At 40.2% G+C, this 22561-nt stretch overlaps 1 protein-coding gene across 3 annotated transcripts in view; it reads right to left on the reverse strand.

Moving 5' to 3' along the window:
* Positions 1-521: 521 nt before the first annotated feature.
* DNAJC6 (DnaJ heat shock protein family (Hsp40) member C6) overlaps positions 522-22561 on the reverse strand; it is a 178916-nt gene continuing 156876 nt past the window's right edge. For 2 of the 3 annotated variants that reach the window (XM_005204448.4, XM_005204449.5), the window contains exons 14-19: positions 17978-18046; positions 16610-16729; positions 8985-9248; positions 6668-6810; positions 4500-4676; positions 522-2877 (exon numbers count right to left, since the gene is read on the reverse strand). In XM_005204448.4, coding sequence (XP_005204505.1) covers positions 2776-2877; positions 4500-4676; positions 6668-6810; positions 8985-9248; positions 16610-16729; positions 17978-18046 — 875 coding nt within the window. In that variant the 3' untranslated portion in view covers positions 522-2775. 3 annotated transcript variants of the gene reach the window in all.

A 22561-nucleotide genomic window follows, 5' to 3' on the forward strand; every position in this document is an offset into this window, starting at 1 on the left:
TTTCGTGCATTGGCAGGAGCGTTATTTACCACTAGCGCCACCTAGGGTCCAACTTGAAGATTCTTCTAGACAGGGTACAGCAATGATAATTCAAATACTTTTGATTTGCAACATTTGTTTCCAAGTAAACATGCTGCTTCTCTTCTTAAAGAGCTAAATGATCTGTTTTATGCAACAAAGTCTCAGACTCCCAGGATCAAACCCTTTGCCTCAGCACAAAAATGCATTAATATCCTAGCTAGAGCCAGGATTCCTGTGCTGATTCTTTTAGGGACACAGCATTCATGCAGCATGATCAAAAGTGTGTCTGTATATGGAGGCAAGGGTGGTAAGGGGGGTGGTTAAAGTATAAATCAATAAATTCTATCAGATTATGTTTTGGTGCAAATGTATTATATGTGCAGCAGCAGCAGCATATTCTTTCCCCATAACTTTTCTTAAAAGTGAATCATGTCAGAAGGTGTAATTCAAGCTTGTTGTTGCATTCCTATGAGTGAAAAAATAACTTATGTTTCTACAAATATTTTTGAGCCTTTTAATATACATTACAAATATTTTAGACCAATCACATTTTGTTGAGTGTAACATATTTACAAAACAAAAATATATTACAGTAAATATGAATGAAACAGTGAATCCGATCAACAACAAGCTCTGTCACAACCAGATATTTAAAAGGAATGCGAAAACCTGTTGGTCTGTATATGTTAAGAGCTTTGAGATAAATAGGGGTCCAGAATTATAATGTATCCGGAAAAGAGACAGGGAGCATCCCAAATTTAAGTTAGATAAGATTCTTTCTCATTGCTAATTACATAATGTTTAATGATGTTTTAAACTGTGAACATGGATGAATTATCCAAACATGATACCAAGCTAATATAGTTCTATCATTTCAAAATGTACGTGACATTCACATAGTATCCTTTTAATTATTATTATATACTGTAGTTCACACAATATCTACAGATGTGAATGAGAAAAAAAGTCACAGCAACATGTCTCACATTCCAATTTTAAATAAGACAAGCACATACTGCAAACATTATTTTATAATATGTTAATAAATAACACCTAGTTTTTTATGGTTACTTTGAACAGTTTACAGCTGTATATTTAAAAAGAGAATATTTGAGGCGAGTTTCACATTGTCAGCAAAAGGTAAAATAAATAATGAACCTTTATAACAACAACAAAAAAAAGAACGAAGGAAAGAAAGGAAGAAAGAGAGAAAGAAAGAAGAGAGTTGTATATAGAACATAAAGTATTTTTGACATGCTGCTTTTCCAGTACAGTTTGCCACAAGAAAATGAAAAACAGAAAGAAACAACAAAAAAGATTGTCTTTTAAAAACAATTTTTGAAAGCTTTTCACAATACTGAGCACAAACCTTTTAAGATTAGATCAAGATCTTTCTGCCCATCTGCCTTGTATGAATATCCTCTGCACACCGTGTACCTGCACACCCAAAGAGATCTACCAAAGTCATGGAAAACAATCACTTGCCCCTTAAAGTGAGAAACAGCCAAAATACTGAACTGATATCCAACCAGTCTGAAGTCTGCAAAGGTTTCACTCCTGCTTTATTTTCACAGACGTTCCTGTGCAACTGTTATTCCTGTGGACCCCCAACAACTTTTAGAACAATAAACCCCACTGTAATAATCCAAGAGGTCCTATTTCATCAGGTGGGAAGAGGAACCTGGTTCCTCAGAGAAGCCAGTCTTGATAAGCCATGTGACTTGGTCTGAAGTGGCCTCTCTCTGTCTCTCGCTGCAATTGCCCCTGTCACTGTGGTCATCGATTTCCTTTCCCCAGCCAATCACAAACCTGGAGGACAGGGGATCCATACTAGACAGTCTTCCTGATCAACTGTGAACACGCCAAACTGCCTTACAATCTGTTCCCAGCTAAGAGCATTTTCTCTGCTAAGAAAAAGGAGGAGCATTAAGCCTTACAGGAAAAATTAGAAGTTTCATCAAATCAGGTTGTTGTTATGGCATTAAGACATTCTTCAAGCTACCACATCTTTCTAAAGGGAAAAGAAGATAGTAGCCCAACTCTCTGACCGGAATACAGATTTCTACAGCTTTAGCGTCCCTATTTTTCTTCAGTCAGCATTTTCACTAAATTTTAGCTTATCCAGGAAGGAAGTGTTGGTAGTAATCACTGGATTATAATAGAATTACTTCCCACAGTTCAGGTTCTTTTACATCTGTTAGTCCTCTTGACCAAAAGAAGTGTACAGTATTATACTATAGACCATAGTAAATTTCTGTTAAAACAAACAAACAAACAAAACTTAATGGTCATGTTCCTGAAGTCTACGTAAAGCCATGGCTCAAATTTTATCTTTCCAAGAAAATCTCAAAACTATTAGTTAAAATCCATCATGTAATCCTATTATTATAACTTTGGCTCATTATCCTATCCTCAGACAATGAGATGGGTGCTATGCCTTTGGTAGCCTTTATTTTCAATTTCCCCACAAATTGCTGAGTAGGCTCCCCACAGGGCAGGCTGGAATGTTGTAAAAATACTCTGCAAGGTCTTCTGACTAAAAGTTCCTTTCCTGTTTTGGACTTTTTATGGTGGGGACTTGAGAAAACAAACATCCACATTCCTTATTAAAGAGGAATTAATTCACAAGTAACTTAACAGTTAAGTACTGGATACACATTGCTGGAGTTTTTGGTTCACCTGCAAAAACCTCAGAACTGTGACACACACTAAGCATTAGCACGGGTCTGCAGCAGAAATGGAAAAGCTCATAAGTTAATACAAGGGCTTTTGGCCTTGATTTTCAAATTCTGACCAGGCATCATTGAGCTCCATGAAAATCATCTTTGCATATTGTTCATAGGGTTGCCCAGTAGCCTACAGAAAAAAAAAAAAAAACAAAAATACACATTAGATACCACAGACCAAAATTTTATTTATATTAAAATTTTCATTGCTAATGTGGGCTCTGAGTAATTGAAATCTTTTTCTGTTAGACCATTTCTCTCTTTACAGCCCCATCTTGCTGCTGTTGCTGTTTGGTCACTAAGTCATGTCCAGTTCTTTGTGACTCCACAGAGCCCAACAGGCTCTTCTGTCCATGGGATTTCCCAGTTAAGAATACTGGATTGGGTTGCCATTTCTTTCTTCAGGGGATCTTCCTGACCCAGGGATTAAACCCACATCTCCTGCATGGGCAGGCAGATTCTATACCGCTTGAGACACTAAGGAAGCCAATAGCCCCATCTACATGACCCTAATTACTATGACCTCTCCACAAAGCCCTCCCCCAGGAATTCACATATGGTAGTAGTGATCAGTCACTGAGTAGGTAACAGAATTTATTGGTCAGCACAAGATGTATCTCCATTCTCCAGAGTTACCTACCAAATGACAAAGACTGCATAGCTCTGATTAATGGACTGCATTTTGAAACACTCTTTATTCTATTTCTTAAAAAAATTTTCTTGGAGACCCATAACACAGGCATACAGTTTGTGGGTTTTTCTGGGCTCTTTCCCTTTCTCTTCAAGTCACTGAAATACATCATTTCTTTACTACTATCTGGATTGTCACCAAAAGTTTAGAGAGATGAAAATCTAAGACATCAAATTCAAGTGTGTGTTCTCAAGTAGGATTCAGTCACAGCCTCACACTGTAGGACTCACACGGTCCATATGATGGGGCTTCCCTGGTGGCTCAGCAGTAAAGAATCCGCCCACAATGCGTGTTCACTCCCTGGGTAGGGACGAACCCCTGGAGAAGGGAATGGCAACCCACTCTACTATCCTTGCCTAGGAAATCCCATGGACAGAGGAGGCTGGTGGGCTACAGTCCATGGGATCACAAAGAGTCAGAACCAGCTTAGTGACTAGTCAACAATAACAAAGTCCATATGATGGCAAGTGATCCAATTCTGTCAAGGAGGTTTCTGTGTGTTATGGTGATCTCAACCGGGCCATCCACTGGTTGAAGTCTCTGACAGTGCAGAGCATGTATGTGTGTGTGTGTGTGTGTGTGTACTTCAGTGAAAATAAACTGCCATAATCAATATAGTAATGAATTTAGCTCCATTTTCAATATTTTGTTGATTCTCACCAATTTTACCAACTACATTCTAAAGTTTTTTCACTGTATAATCCTGGCTGAATATACTGCCATATTACTGTAGGAGAAAATTTTCCTCTGTCCAACTCTGAGTTCATCCTTTAGTCAGGCACAACTTCTATCTGATCCCTGAAAATTAGTCAGTAATGAATCTCATACCTAAGTAAAGCCCTCATTCCGTTATTTGTAATGTATAGCTTGACTTCTTTGCTTCTGTGTCATAAAGTATAACTGTTTGTTTAAGTACCTTTTTGAGCCTATGAAATTTATTTTATCATATAAATGGCCCAATAAGAAGCAAGTTGAAAGTATGACTCCTTGACACACGCTTATAAACCAAGGACAGGAGGACCAGACACCCCCAGGGGTGCAGGAGGACAGGTTGTACTCACTTTATCCGGGTGCACCACTAGCACAGCCTTCCTGTACACCTTCTTCACCTGCTCCGGGGTGACCAGGTCTGCCATGCCAACAGGTTTCCACTTAGTCTCCCCAGCCCACAGCACAGTGTGCATTGTGGACAGAAGGGCTCTGATATTCCTCTCTTTGCCTTCAATCCATTCTAGAATCTGCAAACACAGGGGCAGTTAAGAAATTCAAATGCTTCTGAGTCCAGAGCATCTCCACTGTGACTCTGGAAACCCCTCCAGCTCCAGCAACATCAGGTACCTGCCTAGGTCATCCTTCCCACTACCAGGACGGCTCTTCTTCCTCCGCCCCCTACACCTCTTCTTTCTGGTTAACTCCTTATCAGCCTTCAAAAGCCTGCTCAGGAATTTCACACTGTTCCACCTTGGAAAGTCTAAACACCTTCCTTCCTCTCTGGTCCCCCTGAGTTAATGACTTATGCCTAAAGTATGAACTCCACGAGGGCACACATCATGTCTGTCTGGGTCCCTGCTATCTGCTATGTCTAGTAGAGTGTCTGACGTGTACACACACACACACACACACACACAAATTCCTTGAAAAAAACAAAAACAAATTTCTCCAGGCTACCTTTTAAACATATTTCTATCATAAAATGTGCTATACTTCACCATAATAGTGCATTTGTTTTCCCCTTGCCATTAGGCAGACCTGTTTGAAGAAGGATAGTGTTTCTTACATATCATTTTAACTCAGAAACAGTATGCCTGGCAGAAAAAGAGCTTGAAAAGGTCTGTTAAATGAATCAATACATTTAGTCATTCATTCCAACTATGACCATTCATAGTTTGCATCACCATAGTTGGAACAAATGAGGTCACTAAATTGAAAGGTTTGTAACAATGAATCAGCAGTTAGCACTTAACAGAAGCTCAGTCAAAGTGAATGATGACTACTCTCCCAAACAATTAAATACTCCATACCAACTAAACAACCAAGCATGGTTTAAAAGACATAAACCACTTTCTTTTCCAGAAAATTGTCAGAGTTTACCTAATACACAAAGGCTCTTGAGATGGAGCACAGTGTTTGTGGCAGATAAAACCTTTATAACACTGCATGAAGTGAATAGCAAATGTAAACAGAGCATCATATATTGTACTGCAAATTGTATCGCTGCATCTTCAACAAATTATGGAAAACAACAGTGGTATGTTTTTCAACATGTGTAACATTGAGTGGTTGTGCCATTCTGGTTTTGGAGCACTAGATTAGACTCTCATCTTCCAGGCTGGAACAGTGTCAGTGTATTTTGTCACGTGGGAGTTCAGCCTGTCTGTGACAAGCTTTCCAGTTCTCTTGATCTTCACAAACTGTTTCACTACCTCACACCATTCATCAACATAACCATCCTTTTGTCCCCCAACTAACCATTGTCCAGATAATATCTTCAGCTATGAAGTAACATGTCTGTTTTCTCATCTATGAAACAATGAAGTTATAGACACTGGTTTGCAAACCTTAGAAGAAAAGAATATGAAAACATTCTCTTTTTCCAAATAAAATCTTACCTAGACATCCAAGAATCAGAAACAGATAAAAGTAGAAATGCTCTGGTTAGAAGTGAAGTGAAGCAGTGTAAAAGCCAGAGACCCCACTTCCCTTAGCCTCCATCCCTTTCACGTTCCCAAACCTCTAGGTCTAACATTATGGGAGTGAGTAATTCTCAGGCACATCAATCAATAGCTCCCTCTCTATCAGCAAAGAAGAGATCCTGAGGGCATCAGCCAATCTAGTCCTATATAAAGCTACCAAAGCAGAAACAGAGAATATAAATAATGCATTCTTCTTACCACCAAATCATAATGACTTACCTACAGATTGCAATGCCATCTGAATAATAAGATCACATCTTAAAGAGTGCCATTGCTTATTTGAAAATGTGAATGAAGAAAATCTACACTATATATTATGGAATAAGTGCATTGTACTAAAGAAATGAAACAACATATACAGCACTCCCTGAAAGTATTTTTCTATTAAAGGACACAGCTATACTCAAATCAGAACTACAAGAACCAAATGAAATATGGTAGATGCTAGAAACTTAGCATGGCACCTTCTATAGGTTAGTCCCACACTGACGGTTCCACACAACACGATAGTCACTGCGGGCCTGGGGCTCACTCACCTTTAACTTCTCAGGATCCATCTCCTTAGCCATTTCCTCCTTTCTCATCTCAGCTATTGTTCGAGGTCCCTTTTTGTCTTTGTGAGCATTAAAACCTTGACCAGAGAGCAGGTCTTCAAAGTCAGCTGCTTTTTGTTTCCCCTCTGCAACATAGTATTTTTAAAATTATTATAGTGTTTACTCATAAACATAGTATCATAACACTTAGGCACACTGCATAGGGCTTTCACAGGCACTATGCCCCTTAATCCTCTCACTTAGCCTGTGAGTAGAGTATGAGACTGTCATGTCCATTTTATAGATGAGAAAGTGAAGTCTGGAAAACTTAAGAGATCTGTTCAGGATCACATGCAGTGTCCACGGCCAAGCTCAGACTCGAGGTTGGGTTGTTGCACTAACCTAATTCCATGATTCCATGTCCACCGTTCCAGCCTTTCACAGATGAGGACAGTCACGATTGTACCCACTGCTCCCTCCCCACCTCAGGCCCCAGTCATACAACTGGCAAGCAGCAGTGATTGGCCTATGACCTGGGTTTCGGTGCTTGAAATGCACGCACACTGCTGCTTTCCTGCCCACACTCGGGACACTTTTAGTCCATCACAGAACTCTTTTCCCCTAAGTCTGGTTTTGGCCTCACAATCTTTATCAATCTGCTTGGAAAAGCAGCCTAGCGTGGTAGTAGCAAATGGCAAGGGCTCTGGAGACAGACCCCCAGGTTTGAATTCCAGCTCTGCCTTTATTAGCAATGTGACCTTGGGACAAGTTCCTTACCATCTTCCTGCCTCAGTGTCCTCATCTGTCAACCAGGCGTGGTGTTAATAACATGACTTATCTCATAAGGTTGTTGTGAAAATTGGCGAGTTAAATATTTTTAAGTGCTCAAAACAGTGCCTGGCTATTAAATGTTTGCTGTTAAAACAGAACCACAACACAAGAGTCCATTCAGTCCATGCCTTCAACCAACACTGTTGTCTCACTTGAAACTTTCTGTCAGGCATCCTGAACATACACTGTCACACACACACACTCAAATGTGGGTGCTCTGAGATTAGGGGTTTTGTCTGTCTTGTTTGCAGCTGTATCCCCAATGTTTTCTACACTGAAGATACTCCGTAAGTGTTTATTGATTGACAACACTCACCCCATATCTACTCAGAATAAAAATGGAGGGGAAGCCAAATGACTCTACGGAATTACCAGAGAATATCCACTGCTAACCAAAGAACAAACACAATGTTACAAAGACCTAAAAAAGACTCCTTGCCATGTAAGTATCGTGAGAAGCAGGGTGTGGTGGTGAATGGTAGGGGCTCTGGAGTCACATTGCCCTGGTAGATCTTGGCTCTGTCACTTACAAGCTGTATGGACTAAGAAAACTATTGATCTCTGTCTACAACAAGGGTTTGGAGATTATATGAAATAATATGTGAAAACTGCTTAGAATAGCACCTGACATATAATAAGCCCTCAAAAGATGTCAGCTAAAGCTACTAGGAAAAGTAGAGGAATTTCCTTTAACATGTTCCATAGAAAGGTCCGTTTCCTCATCATGTCCCTATACATTCCATTCTTGGGTATAATGAAATCAACTGAGATGTAAAACATATCATTACAGGCCTTTTAGAAAATTCAAATGTAACCATCCCTTCTATGAAAAATATATTATTTTCCACTTGCTATCAAGAACCCCATTTGAAAAAAGAAAGAATCCCATCCAGAGTTATCCTCCAGCCTTAGCTTTTGGGCCACTTTGTGTTCTTTTAACTTTCTTCTCAGAAGAGAGGGAAAAACCATCACAGGAAACCCAAAGATCTCAGGAACATCCCCCAGCCAGAGCATAATCAAGACCAAATGTCCAAGACATGTACACTCCTCTAACTGGGAGCCAAGAGAAAACGTGAACACAGTGCTTGAAATGTTTCCAACTTTTGTCTTCCACCCCCTCTTTCAAAGGGATGGCAGTTTCAAGATCCATCCACCCATCCACTCACTTCCATTCAATACTCCTTTAGTGCCTCCTACCTGTCTAGTGTTCTGCTAGGTGCTAATGCTAATGAGTCAAAAAAAGACCCAGTCCCTGCCCACCATTTGGTCTCAGTGTGGAGAGAGGCAGACAGGTGAGCCAGCACTCACAAAACCACAGTGTGTGGGGAGAATGATAAACCTAGGAGCTCCAGGCACAGCACTGGGAGGGATCGTGCTGCGTCATTACAATTCAAAGACTGCCTCAGAAACTGCCAAATTCCCTGTGTCCTTCTTCAGACATGCATACCGCTGGGTACCCTCTAGCCAGGCCCCATACCATCATCCTTACCCAAATTAGCTGCTGCTTTCCCACGTTCGTTCTGGCCCCCAGGCATGGATGAGAAGCTCACGTTGTAGTTGGGCCGGTTCTGGGGAGAGGAGTGGGGCATGCTGGACTGTGGCTTGGACTGTGTCTGCTGCCAGTTGTAGCCCCCTCCCTGCTGCCACCCCCCACCCATGGGCTGGGGAGATGCTTTCTGTGGCGAGCTGAGAGGTGGAAATCCACCACCCAATCCAGTTGGTGTGGAAGGTTTGCTGGCAAATGAAGAACCACCTACAGGAAAAACAGAAAGAGAAAGAGAGAAAGAAGGTAATGCTATTGTGAGTAGCCTCTAACTCCTGTGTCCCAAGTCACTGCTTACAAAGACTTTAGTGGAACCTCCCTTGACTAGTGGCATAATTAGCCTTCCTACCCTGTCCATTCTAAAGGAGATCAGTCCTGGGTGTTCTTTGGAAGGAATGATGCTAAAGCTGAAACTCCAGTACTTTGGCCACCTCATGCGAAGAGTTGACCCATTGGAAAAGACTCTGATGCTGGGAAGGATTGGGGGCAGGAGGAGAAGGGGACAGCAGAGGATGAGATGGCTGGATGGCATCACCGACTCGATGGACGTGAGTTTGAGTAAACTCCAGGAGTTGGTGATGGACAGGGAGGCCTGGCATCCTGCAATTGATGGGGTCGCAAAGAGTCGCACCGACTGAGACTGAACTGAACTGAACTGAATAGCTAAATAAATTGCATTCATATATTTTCCTTTAATCCTCACAATGACATTTTTAGGTATTTACTAACAGTTCCATTTTTCCTTCTGATAAACAAACTGTAGCTCAGAATAGGTAAGCGATTTTCTGAAAGTTACACAGCCAGAAAGTGGCAGAACTGGGACCCGCGTCCAAGTCTGACTCCAAGCCAGACGAGCCCTGGCTCCTCCACAGTGCCATTGCAGCTCTCCCTCCCACCCTCTCAGAAGATTCTATTTCTTAACTTGAGCAAAATCTATCAAATGACAAGAACAGGGAATAAAACAAAAATACATTCACTGGTGAAGCTGCTACTTAAACATCAACGATCAGGATTATTCACTGTCTGTTATAAATACCAGCATGGTTAGTGCCCACGAGTAAACAAAGGTGTTTTAAAATTTCATAACTAGGTTTCAATTTCACACTACTTGCATTTCATTGCAGGAGAGTAAACACAGCTAACACTCTGACAACTCTGAATAGGGTAAAGAAACTTATTCAAGCTTTAAAAAATGATATTACTCTGTCCTGGGAATTTAAGTAGAATCCTGACTCTGTAACTCCTAACTCCTAAGTACTCACTGCATAAATGCTGGGCTTTTCCCAAAATATGAAGACTAGCTGTGACTCATGTTTGAAGAGGTGATCTCCAGGAACCCTTTCAGGCACCAATACCGAAGCAACAGTGATAATAAAATAGCATTTATATAGCTCTTTTAGAATTTACAAAATATGTTTATGACTATTACTGCCTTTAATCTACACACATCCTTAGGAAATAGGTAGTATTACTGGTTCCACTTTATTTATTTTTCTTTGTCAAAATTACCATTTATTTTTTCATTTTCATACAATTTTTAAAGGTTACTTTCCATTTAGTTATTACAAAATCTTAGCTATATTCCCAATGTTTTACAGTACATCCCTGAGCCTATCTTATACCCAATAATTTGTACCTCCCATTTCCTCACCCCTCTCTTGCCCTCCCCCTAATCCCCACTGGTAAGCTCTAACTTGTTTTCTATATCTGTGAGTCTGCTTCTTATCTGCTGTATTTCTTGTATTTTTCAGGTTCCACATATAAATGATATCATACAGTATTTGTCATTCTCTCTCTGACATACATCGCTTAGCATAATGCCCTCCAAATCCATCCATGTTGCTATTAACGGCAAAAATTTTTGTTCTTTTTATGACTGAATAGTATTCCACTGTGTATACTGCCATATGCCATATCCTCTTTAACCACTCCTCTGCTGACGGACACTTGGTCACTTCCATATCTTGGTAATTGTAAATAATGTTGCTATGAACATTGGGGTGCACATATCTTTTCAAATTAGTGGGGTTTTTTTCCAGATGTATACCCAAGAGTGGAATTGCTAGGTCATAAGTTAGTTCTATTTTCAGTTTTTTGAAAAATGTCCATACCATTTTCCACAGTCTGGCCCCACTTTAAAGATAAGGAAATAAAGGAGGTATACTTGGTATACTTACAGGCTTATGGTCACACATCTAGTTCATGGAGCTGGGACTTGACTATGAACTTCCCATCTCCACATGTCATGTTCATTTCCTGCATCCATAATCTCAAATTCCTCTCCAAATCTCTGAGTCTTTTACTACAAATCTCTGAGTAAGTGAGTCATCCCTCACTTACTGTCTCTTCTTTCTATCAGTATTGTTCCTCTGGTCTGATGTGGGTTCCTCTTCCCACTCCCACTGGGAATGCTGTGTTATGACCAGCAGACTTGGAACCAATCTGTCTCTGCTCCATCACACATTCATGCATTCATTCTTACATTCGTTTATTTATTCATTCATTCATATATTCATTCATCAGTATTTGTTGAGCATTACCAAGTACCAGAAAGCAAAAAGATTTTCTTAGGCTCCAAAATCACTGAGGATGATAAGTACAGCTAAGAAATTATAAAGAAATTAAAAGACACTTGCTCCTTGGAAGAACAGCTATGACAAACCTAGATAGTATATTAAAAAAGCAAGGACATCAGTTTGCCAACAAAGGTCCGTATAGTCAAAGCTATGTTTTTTTCCAGTAGTCATGTACATATGTGACAGTTGAACTATAAGGAAGGCTGAGTGCCAAAGAATTGATGCTTTTGAACTGTGGTGCTGGAGAAGGCTCTTAAGAGTCTCTTGGACTGCAAGGAGGTAAAACCAGTCAATCCTAAAAGAAATCAACCCTGAATATTCATTGGAAAGATGGATGCTGAAACTGAAGCTTCAACACTTTGGGTACCTGATGCAAAGAGCCAATTCGCTGGAAAAGACCCAGATCCTGGGAAAGATTGAGGGCAGGAGGGAAGGGGATGACAGAGGGTGAGATGGTTGGATGGCATCATTGTCTCAATGGACATGAGTTTGAGCAAACTCTGGGAGACAGTGAAAGACAGAAGAGCCTGGCATGCTGCAGTCCCTGAGGTCGCAAAGAGTCAGACACAACTTAGTAACTAAACAACAACAACTAGGTACCAGATACAGTGCCCCAGGAAAATAGCCGAAAACAGCCTACGGAGAATCCTCGCTTTTCTGAAGTTCAGTGAAAAACTTATCTCCTTGACCTCAGTGTTATCACCTGTAAAATCAGAACTATGTCTACATCGCAGAAAAAACATAAAGGCACAATGACTATGTGAAAGCTCTTCACAATTCCTGAACTAAGCAAATAAGAGGCACCATTTTAAAATAATGCAAATTCATATTCCCAGCATGTACCCATCCACCATAAAGGCTCAATAAATACTTGGTAATAGAAAAAGGGAATGGCACTGTTGCGCACTACAGGCTGGCATCGCCCCTGTCGTGAAGCCCTTCTTTGTGAGCCTCTGGGCCCCTCTGCCAACAGCACCTCAACATACCTGAGGTTGGGTAGACATTCCACACTGGAATTTCATCTTTTATTTTAAGGATGCTTACAATCTTCTTTCTGAATATATTACGTTTATTATTTAAAAAGTCAGTAACTACAGAAAGACCTGAAAAACTTAAAAAATTCTTCCATGTTCCCACCGCTTTGCCATTTATTTGTTCATTTATAATACACTATTGAGCGTCTTCTCCACATGAGGCTGCAGATACAGTGGTGAAATGGCAGATGCTGCCTCTGATCTCAAGCTGCTCATCAACATTGCAGGGCTTTCTGATGTTACCCTTTCAGAATTCTTTCCTAAATATTTTTTAGACTGGTTAGCAATTCTAATTTTTAAAGCCACTGAAGCAGAGAACTGACGGAAATATAGAGTAGTAGCTAAACCCAGAGCCCACAGCTATTCTCATTAAAAGCAAAAGCAGTGGTTGTCAAACTTGGCTGTGCATTAGACTCACTTGGGGAGCTTTAAAAATTCTCTATACCCAAGCCACAACCAAACTAATTAAATCGGAATCTATGGGAAAAACTATGGTGTTTGTATCAGAATTGTTCAATGTGAAAATACCTAAAGGAGAAGCATGCTATCTTTTTTTAATTGCAGCTATATAACTTAGAAGTTTAATTTTTACTCTAAAGCAATTGCCTAGGAGTCAAAAATTTTAGTGTGTAAGTAGCCCTTGCTTATATACTCATTTGCTGTACAGTTTCAGGAAAATCACTTACCTTTCCTAAATTATGTGACTCGAAAATGAGGCAAAAGGAAACTAGTTTCCCCAGCAGTTTTTAAGAATTATTGCATTTCAAAAACAAGTAACTCTTCAAAAAAATATTTTTGAATTTCCCTGGTGCCTAGTCGTTTGGATTCATGGGCTTTCACTGTGGTGGCCTGGATTCAATCCCTGGTTGGGAAAAGTCCTGCAAGCTATGAGGCGTGGCAAAAAAAAACAAAAATAACCACTACTCTTGAACTCCTCCAAGTAGGTTTATTGTTGTAGTAATAAAGATGCAGCTATTCTAAAACTATTTTTGTTGTCTATTAATGTTGTTGAGATCCAAGGAAATGCAAGACACAGATGTGGAACAGGGGAAGGCAAGGAAGACCCTGTGGCCGTGGATGGGAGTAAATTATGTGTTAATATCCACTGATCACCTATCTCCATCTCCTGGAAGGCAGAGCAGTGACACCCACCCCAGAGCAAAAAAAAACAAACTTATAGCAGAGATTTTGGTTTCTAAATACCATTCCCCACAAAAAGGAATGAGATTTCTCAGAAATGCTGGATTATAGGACAGGCATGTAAGAAGTTCAAGAGAAGCCTAGGAAACCTTGTGCCATAAAGAAAGCTCTCAAAAATGATGGAATCAAGTGAAAATGATATAGAAGTCAGAAGAAAGGAGCTTTCACAAATCAAATGTGGGACCATGTGAACATTAAATAATAACAGTAATAGATGATAACCAACTGAGTCAAAAAAGAATCCGTTAGCCATTATGATGTGAGAGATGGAGGGAGTCAGAAAGGAAGGAAGGGGATGGGAGAGGGAGAGACAGGAGATTCTTCCTTAGAATGAAATGCCAATTAATATATACAGAAAGAAGAAGGGAATCAGAAAAGCACAGTTTTGTAGATATCATGGCAATAACTGCTTTAGGCAAGAATCACCAATGAATGCTAAAACCAGCGGGTAAAGGTCAGATGGAGAATTGGATAATCTCAAATTCTCTCTCCAGCTTACTCATTAATTACTGAAGGGAAAAATGGTAACTTCATGGTGAAGCAAACCTGGCAGACATCACCTTAACCAAGTGATCAAAGTTAACAAATCAAGACTTTGGCAACTGGCCTGTACCCTTCAAATATCAATGTCATGAATGGTTGAGGAATGATTCCAGGTGAAAGGCGTCTAAAAGGACATGACAACTAGATGCAAGACATGATGCTGAATTTTTTAAAAGAACTTCTTATAAAGGTCACCTATTCAGTAAGGCCCTTCCCTAACCACTCGATATTTAAAATAACACCCTGGCCCATCCCCCACGCGCCATCACTTTCTGCCTGATTTTTTCACAGGACTCCTCATGGGGTCATAGTGCAAGCCACAGACCTAGAGTTCATGGTGCTGAAACCCTGTGATTTGGGCGTGTTCCTGAAACTTCCGTGTCCGTTTCTTCATCTGTAAAATGAGGATTATAATAGTTTCTACTTCAAAAAATATTGGGAAGATTAAATGAAATGATATATGTAATGCACTTAAAATAGACCCTGGTACAGAGTAAAATGTCCAGCTAAACATTAATTGCTTTTATTGGTTGACATTATATTGTATATTTATTCATTTAATGTTTATTTCCCCTTCTAGAATATCAACTTTAAGAAGAAGGAATTTAGTTTTGGTTTTGTTAGTTTGGCTGGTTGGTTTTCACTAAAACAATGTTAGAACACAGAAGGCACTTAATAATTAATTGTGGGATGAATAAATGGGTAAAAAATGAACACTGAAAAGATTGTACTTGAAATAGAACTTTGACTGTTTTATAGAATGTTATTATTCTAAAATTTGAACTTTAAGATACAAAAAAAGGGAAAATAATTTGAGAAATTCTTAAAAGGAAAGAAGATCTAAATTATATAAAAGGAAAGGTCAAGATTCTAACATAACTACTAAGAAAAATAAAACGGTAGCATGTTCTCATTCCCTGCAGATAATTCAGCTCTAAATGCTTCCGGAGGCCTTTTGGGGAAACTAAAATATCAAGTTGGCTTATTTAAACCTTTGTGTCAGAGCTACCTCATCCTTATTTAACAACTCTGCACTTCACAGGAGAGGATGGAAAAGGAGGAGGGAAAAAGTTTCAAAACACACTAGTCCAATCAACTACACCTTGAAGAGAGATTTCTTGGTAAAACAGAACCTTGCACACTGTACCCCTCTCTAGGGAGCATCAGCACGAGCACCGATGCAGGGAGGCCTGGCGTGCTGCGATTCATGGGGTCGCAAACAGTTGGACACGACTGAGTGACTGAACTGAACTGAACTGAAGTGCTTTATGAGCAAGTAATTTTGGAAACACTGGGTTCAGTGAACTTCAATTAAGTGTTTTATGAGTGAGTAGTTTTGGAAACACCAGCTTCCGTGGACTTTGATTATTGCAGTCGTGTCCGACTCTTTGCGACCCCATGAATTGCAGCACGCCAGGCCTCCCTGTCCATCATCAACTCCCTGAGTTCACTCAAACCCACGTCCATCGAGTCAGTGATGCCATCCAGCCATCTCATCCTCTGTCGTCCCCTTCTCCTCCTGCCCCCAATCCCTCCCAGCATCAGAGTCTTTTCCAATGAGTCAACTCTTCGCATGAGGTGGCCTAAGTACTGGAGTTTCAGCTTCAGCCTCATTCCTTCCAAAGAAATCCCAGGGCTGATCTCCTTCAGAATGGACTGGTTGGATAAAACACTTATCCTATAATAATAATAATAATAATTAACATCTGATGAAAAAACTCTTTAGAAATACTCTCCAGAGGGTCTATTTTCTGTATGGAAGATTACAAACTGACCAGAGAGGACTGTGGCCCATGGAGAGAAGAGAGGCACAGTGTGAGGACCTCACTGGCAACTTCAGAATAAGACCTGCACACAGCGGGCCCCTCGTGGCACAGCTCTATTTGACCACCCTTGTCTCTCACTGTTTCCCTACATAGTCACTACTTTCGGTGCAAACTCTATTTTCAGATGCTCCCAGAAGTTCTAACTTTATTTACACTACTACTACTCCAAACTCAGGGATTGGAGAAATGCATTAATAGGGGTTAGCTCCAACCCAGTATTTGAAGCCTGTTTCCTTTTCTAAAAAGACAGCTTTAGGTTTTAGAATATAGCTTAAAAATACAGATTATTTTAGATCCCAGGTAAACACTACAGCTTATTTTTAACCCCAAAGATTTAGATTTGAGGCTTTGTAGCCAAAATAAGTATGTATCTTCATTTGTTATGTGTATACCTAATGTCCCAAGGTCAGCAAAAGGGTCCAGAGTCTGGGGTTTGTTTTGATGGGTGGGAGTACCATGCGAGGAGCCTGTTGGGCTGGTGGCAGCTGATTTGCTTCCCATTCCAAAACCTCCTGAAAAAAATAAGAAGGTCATTGCAAATGAATTAGTTGTCTGAGGCTGAATTCTGAAGTTCAGAAATCTAGAGCTACTGCTCACCTCATCTCTAAGGGCAAATTAGGACAAGGTTTGCAAATATGTTAGAAGTAGCTAGACCCCATTTCCCTAATTTAAGGGAGTAGTGACCTGGAGCAAGGACAGGGAACAGAAAAGGTATAAGTCATTACCAAGCAATGGCACCCCACTCCAGTACTCTTGCCTGGAAAACCCCATGGACGGAGGAGCCTGGTAGGCTGCAGTCCATGGGGTCGCTAACAGTCGGACACAACTGATCGACTTCACTTTCACTTTTCACTTTCATGCATTGGAGAAGGAAATGGCAACCCACTCCAGTGTTCTTGCCTGGAGAATCCCAGGGATGGGGGAGCCTGGTGGGCTGCCGTCTATGGGTCGCACACAGTCAGACACAACTGAAGTGACTTAGCAGTAGCAGCCACTCCTCTAAACCATTACATCTGGTGCTTACCTCATGTCACCTGACTCCATTCTTTCCTATGGGATTTCCTATGAGAGGAGTCAGAGTTGAATTCTGGTTCTGCCACTTCCTAGCTGAGTGACCTTTGACACGTTGCTTAACTTTTCTGAGTGTCGATATTTTCTCATTGGTTACATAAGGAAACAGCAACTGCTTTAGAAAGTGTGTGTGTGTGTGTGTGTGTAACTTGCACAGTGTCAGAAAGATAATCACACAAGATGGCTCTCAAAAAATACAATACTAGCCATAAGAAAGAGAATTTATTTACTATAGACAAATTCAGATCTAAAACAAGTTCTCTGTAAGAGAGAAAACCATTCAGATTATGCAACACCTACTCTATGCCAGAAAATTTCATGTAAGTAATTTCACTTAAACTGTGTGGGATAAGAATTGTGAATTCCATTTTACAGATAAGAAAACTGAAGTTCAGACTGGTAAAAAAAAATTCAAGAGCTTCTAAATGGTTGAGTTAGATGTATACCCAGATCTGTCTAACTCTATTGTCACGGCAAACATTTAGCAAATTGAGACTTAGAGAAATTATCATAAGACATGCAGCACTACCATGTCATCAAGGGCAATGTGAAAAGCTTTCTCAGATTGGGAACCTTTAGTAACTTCCATAAATGGGGCTAGCACTCTGCAAGTACTCACTTCACCTTGGGTGAAGGATTATGCTCCAGTGACCAATTATGTGGCACAAAATTCATCTGCTGATCTTTACCTGGTTTGGTATGCCAGTCCCAGGCTCCTGAAACATCTGGCTGAATGTTCACAGCAGGGGTACTAGAAGCTGCAAACGAGGAGAAGAAAAAGAATCAGGACAAAATAGCTCAGAATCCACTTTTCTGAGTTCACAAAAGAAAATGCTCTCCCTCTCATGATATGCCCATGTCTCACGTGATTCTACTCTCCCTCTGAGCTCTCTCCACATTCTGCAACATTGGTATTTTCTGCCTTCATCTGTACTTACTTATATGAGCACTGGTGGAAGCCATATACTGTTTGTCTCTGTTACTTCCTTGTTCGCCTTTATTTTACCTCCAAAGGTACACTCTGAATTGTAACTGTGCATATATCTGTCTCAAGTACGCTGTGAAAGCAAGAATTATCTTATCCATCTGCATGGGTCCCACCTCTACCCTTAACACAAAGTCAGTAGGCAATAGAAAAAAGGTGAAATGAAACTCAAACTCAATTTGCCTTAAGCTGGCATAAACTGCATGAGCAACTTAGAACAAAAATGTTGTTTTATCATTTGGGGGAGAATGGATCCATGTATATGTGTGGCTGAGTCCCTTCACTGTTCACCTGAAATTATTGCAACATTGTTGTATCCCAATAGGAAATGTATTTTGCATTAAAAAATGAATAAAAATTAAATTTTTTTTGTTTTTGTCTCCTCTGCTGGGACATTAACAGAGAATATGAGTCAATCAGAACACTTACTAGGAACTGACTAGATACCATCCACCCACCATGCTGCTGTCAGGGATGTATCTACTGTCACTAAAACAACAAACTCACTACAGCTTCAAAATAGATCATTCTGACCACTCTCAAGGGAGGTCAAGGGATTACATCTGATAGAGTGCTGGAAGAACTATGGACGGAGGTTCATGACATTGTACAGGAGGCAGTGATCAAGACTATTCCCAAGAAAAAGAAATGCAAAAAGGCAAAATGGTTGTCTTAGAAGGCATTACAAACAGATAGCTGAGAAAAGAAGAGAAGTGAAAGGCAAAGGAGAAAAAGAAAGATATACCCATTTGAATGCAGAGTTCCAAAGAACAGCAAGGAGAGATAAGAAAGCCATCCAGTGATCAATGCAAAGAAATAGACGGAAACAATATAATGGGAAAGACTAGAGATCTCTTCAAGAAAATTAGAGATACCAAGGGGACATTTCATGCAAAGATGGGCTCAATAAAGGACAGAAAATGGTATGGACCTAACAGAAGCAGAAGATACTAAGAAGAGATGACAAGAATACACAGAAGAACTATACAAAAAAGATCTTCATGACCCAGATAACCATGATGGTGTGATCACCCACCTAGAGCCAGACATCCTGGAATGTGAAGTCAGGTGGGCCTTAGGAAATATCTCTATGAACAAAGCTAGTGGAGGTGATAAAATTCCAGTTGAGCTATTTCAAATCCTAAAAGATGATGCTGTGAAAGTACTGCACTCAATATGCCAGCAAGTTTGGAAAACTCAGCAGTGGCCACAGGACTGGAAAAGGTCAGTTTTCATTCCAATCCCAAAGAAAGGCAATGTCAAAGAATGTTCAAACTATTGCACAATTGCACTCATCTCACACACTAGCAAAGTTATGCTCAAAATTCTCCAAGCCAGGTTTCAACAGTACGTGAACTGTGAATTTCCAGATGTTCAAGCTGCATTTAGGCAGAGGAACCAGAGATAAAACTGCCCACATCCATTAGATCATCGAAAAAGCAAGAGAGTTCCAGAAAAACATCTACTTCTGCTTTATTGACTACGCCAAAATCTTTGACTGTGTGGCTCACAAAAAAACTGTGGAAAATTCTCAAACAGATGGGAATACCAGATCACCTTACCTGTCTCCTGAGAAATCTGCATGAAGGTCAAGAAGCAACAGTTAGAACTGGACATGGAATGACAGACAGACTGGCTCAAAATTGGGAAAAGAGTACATCAAGGCTGTATGTTTTCACCCTGCTTCTTTAACTTATATGCAGAGCACATCATGAGAAATGCTGGGCTGGACGAAGCACAAGCTAGAATCAAGATTGCCAGGAAAAATATCAATAACCTCAGATATGCAGATGACACCACTCTTATGGCAGAATGTGATAAACTGAAAGAGGAGAGTGAAAAAGCTGGCTCAAAACTCAACATTCAAAAAACTAAAATCATAGCATCTGGTCTCATCACTTCATGGCAAATAGATGGGGAAACAGTGGAATCAGTGACAGACTTTATCTTCTTGGGCTCCAAAATCACTGCAGATAGTGACTGCAGCCATGAAATTAAAAGATTCTTACTCCTTGGAGAAAAAGATATGACCAACCTAGACAGCATATTAAAAAGGAGAGACATTACCTCACCAACAAAGGTCCATCTAGTCAAAGCTATGATTTTTCCAGTGGTCATGTATGGATGTGAGAGTTGGACTGTAAAGAAAGCTGAGTGCAAAGAATTGATGCTTTTGAACTGTGGTGTTGGAGAAGACTCTTGAGAATCCCTTGGACTGCAAGGAGACCCAACCAGTCCATACTAAAGGAAATCAGTCCTGAATATTCATTGGAAGGACCAATGCTGAAGCTGAAACTCCAAAACTTTGGCCACCTGATGCAAAAATCTGACTTATTGGAAAAGACCCTGATGCTGGGAAAGGTTGAAGGCAGGCAGAGAAGGCAACAACAAAGGATGAGATGGTTGGATGGCATCACCGACTCAATGGACATGTATTTGAGCAAGCTCCAGGAGTTAGTGAAAGACAGGGAAGCCTGGCATGCTGCAGTCCATGGGGTAAGAAAGAGTCATACACAACTGAGCAACTGAACTGACTGACCCTTCTCAAAGTTTCAAGTGGAGAATTTAAAAGAAATGTTCAGTTAAATATAATCAGGTATATTAGAGTACACATTGGTAGAGTAAACTTTTTCTGCATCTGTAGAATGCAAATAAGAAACTGGATGCCATAAGAAAGAACTTCTTTCTAAGACTCTTCTAGGTTCTGTTCATTAAATCAAAGAATACAAAGCAAATACTAAAATAACACTGCAAGTAGGATTTAAGACACAGTACACATATCACCACCAAAAGGTTCATCAAGGCACCAAGCCATCCTTATCAAGCCTTATATTTACCTGTTTTATTTCCTTAGTACGAACCAAGACACTGTACGTTCCCATCATTGAATTAAATAGAATATAACATTATCAGAAATAACAGTTCTTTTCTTTCAGTTTTCCCTTCTCTTTTTCCACAGTAATCCATGAAAACTGAGGTGGAAACTAGATAATTTTGCTAACTTTTTCTGTTTGACTTCCTTTAAACTCTGACCTTAGTCTTACACCCAACTAGGATGCAGAACTAGGAATTAGTACTTCAACTGTATTACTAATCAAACCCACAAACCTACCACACACAAGTCACCATCAGGGAACAGAGAGCTAAAGGACAAGTGCCTATCCTCCAGAAATTTAAAATCTGCTGGAGAGAAAGGAATAAACAAATGAAAAGATAATACCCAGTATTTTAAACTTCTACTTAGCTTTTTATTATGGTTACTTGTTCAGTTTTTCTTCTCAGATTAAGCCCTAAATAATTATTCTCTTCAGAGAAAATGTTCAGTAAATATTCATAGAACTTGAAGGCAACATTTCTTGATTTTCACAAGTGATGGATAGTGCCTTGTAGAAACTAGAGGTGGGCAATCTGACCTCCCAAACTGATGCCTGAGTCTCATCTATATATGAAGAGGATGCAACTGACCCACTAACAATGGAATAATTCCCTTCTCAGCAAGGACAGTGGAACATTCTTTCACACACTAGCATCACACAGATCAAAATCAGCAGCACAGCCACGAAAGAAAAGAGTTCTAACTGGCTGAAACGGAGGGATAAACATCTAGCCAACTCACAAGGTAGAACCAAGTCCGTACTGCCATGCTCAAGTACAAACATCCATACCCACGGGACATAAAAGGTGGTACTCACATGAAAACAGTAAATTCAAAGTATTAAAGTCAGGACAATAGATAACCTTATTAATATTATCAGTATGCATCAAAGAGATTTATATAGGAAAAAATATAATTCATTTTATATGGAAAGACAGGTAGATAATACAACACATCATATAGATCTTGTAGGCACTAGGAAAGCATTCGTAAACAAAACTAACAAAAGTCTCTGCCTCTGAACTCATGTTCTAGTGGGGAAAGATAGACAGGAGGAGAAGTTTCCATGTGAAATAGAGCAGTCAGAGGAGACCCCACTGAGAAGCTGATTGCTGAGCAAAGATAAAAGAGGAGAAGGAATTAGCCATGCCATGGTCTGGGGAAGAGACGACGGCCAGTGCAACGGTGGAGAGCCATGTGACTGGAATGGAACGAGCAGAGGGAGCAAGTAGGGAAGGAGGTCACAGCCCTGGGTATTCGAGCACAGAGGGCCAACCAAGGCCATCCCAATGACTTTGGCTTCCATGCTGAGTGAAGCAGGGAGCCACTGCAGGGACAGCAATGACATAACCTACATTTTAAATAAGTGAACAAAAACAACAGCTTTAACCTATCACCCTGCATCTTTCCTCT

This window comes from Bos taurus, chromosome 3 (assembly GCF_002263795.3).
Source record: "Bos taurus isolate L1 Dominette 01449 registration number 42190680 breed Hereford chromosome 3, ARS-UCD2.0, whole genome shotgun sequence".
NCBI classification, from domain to species: domain Eukaryota; kingdom Metazoa; phylum Chordata; class Mammalia; order Artiodactyla; family Bovidae; genus Bos; species Bos taurus.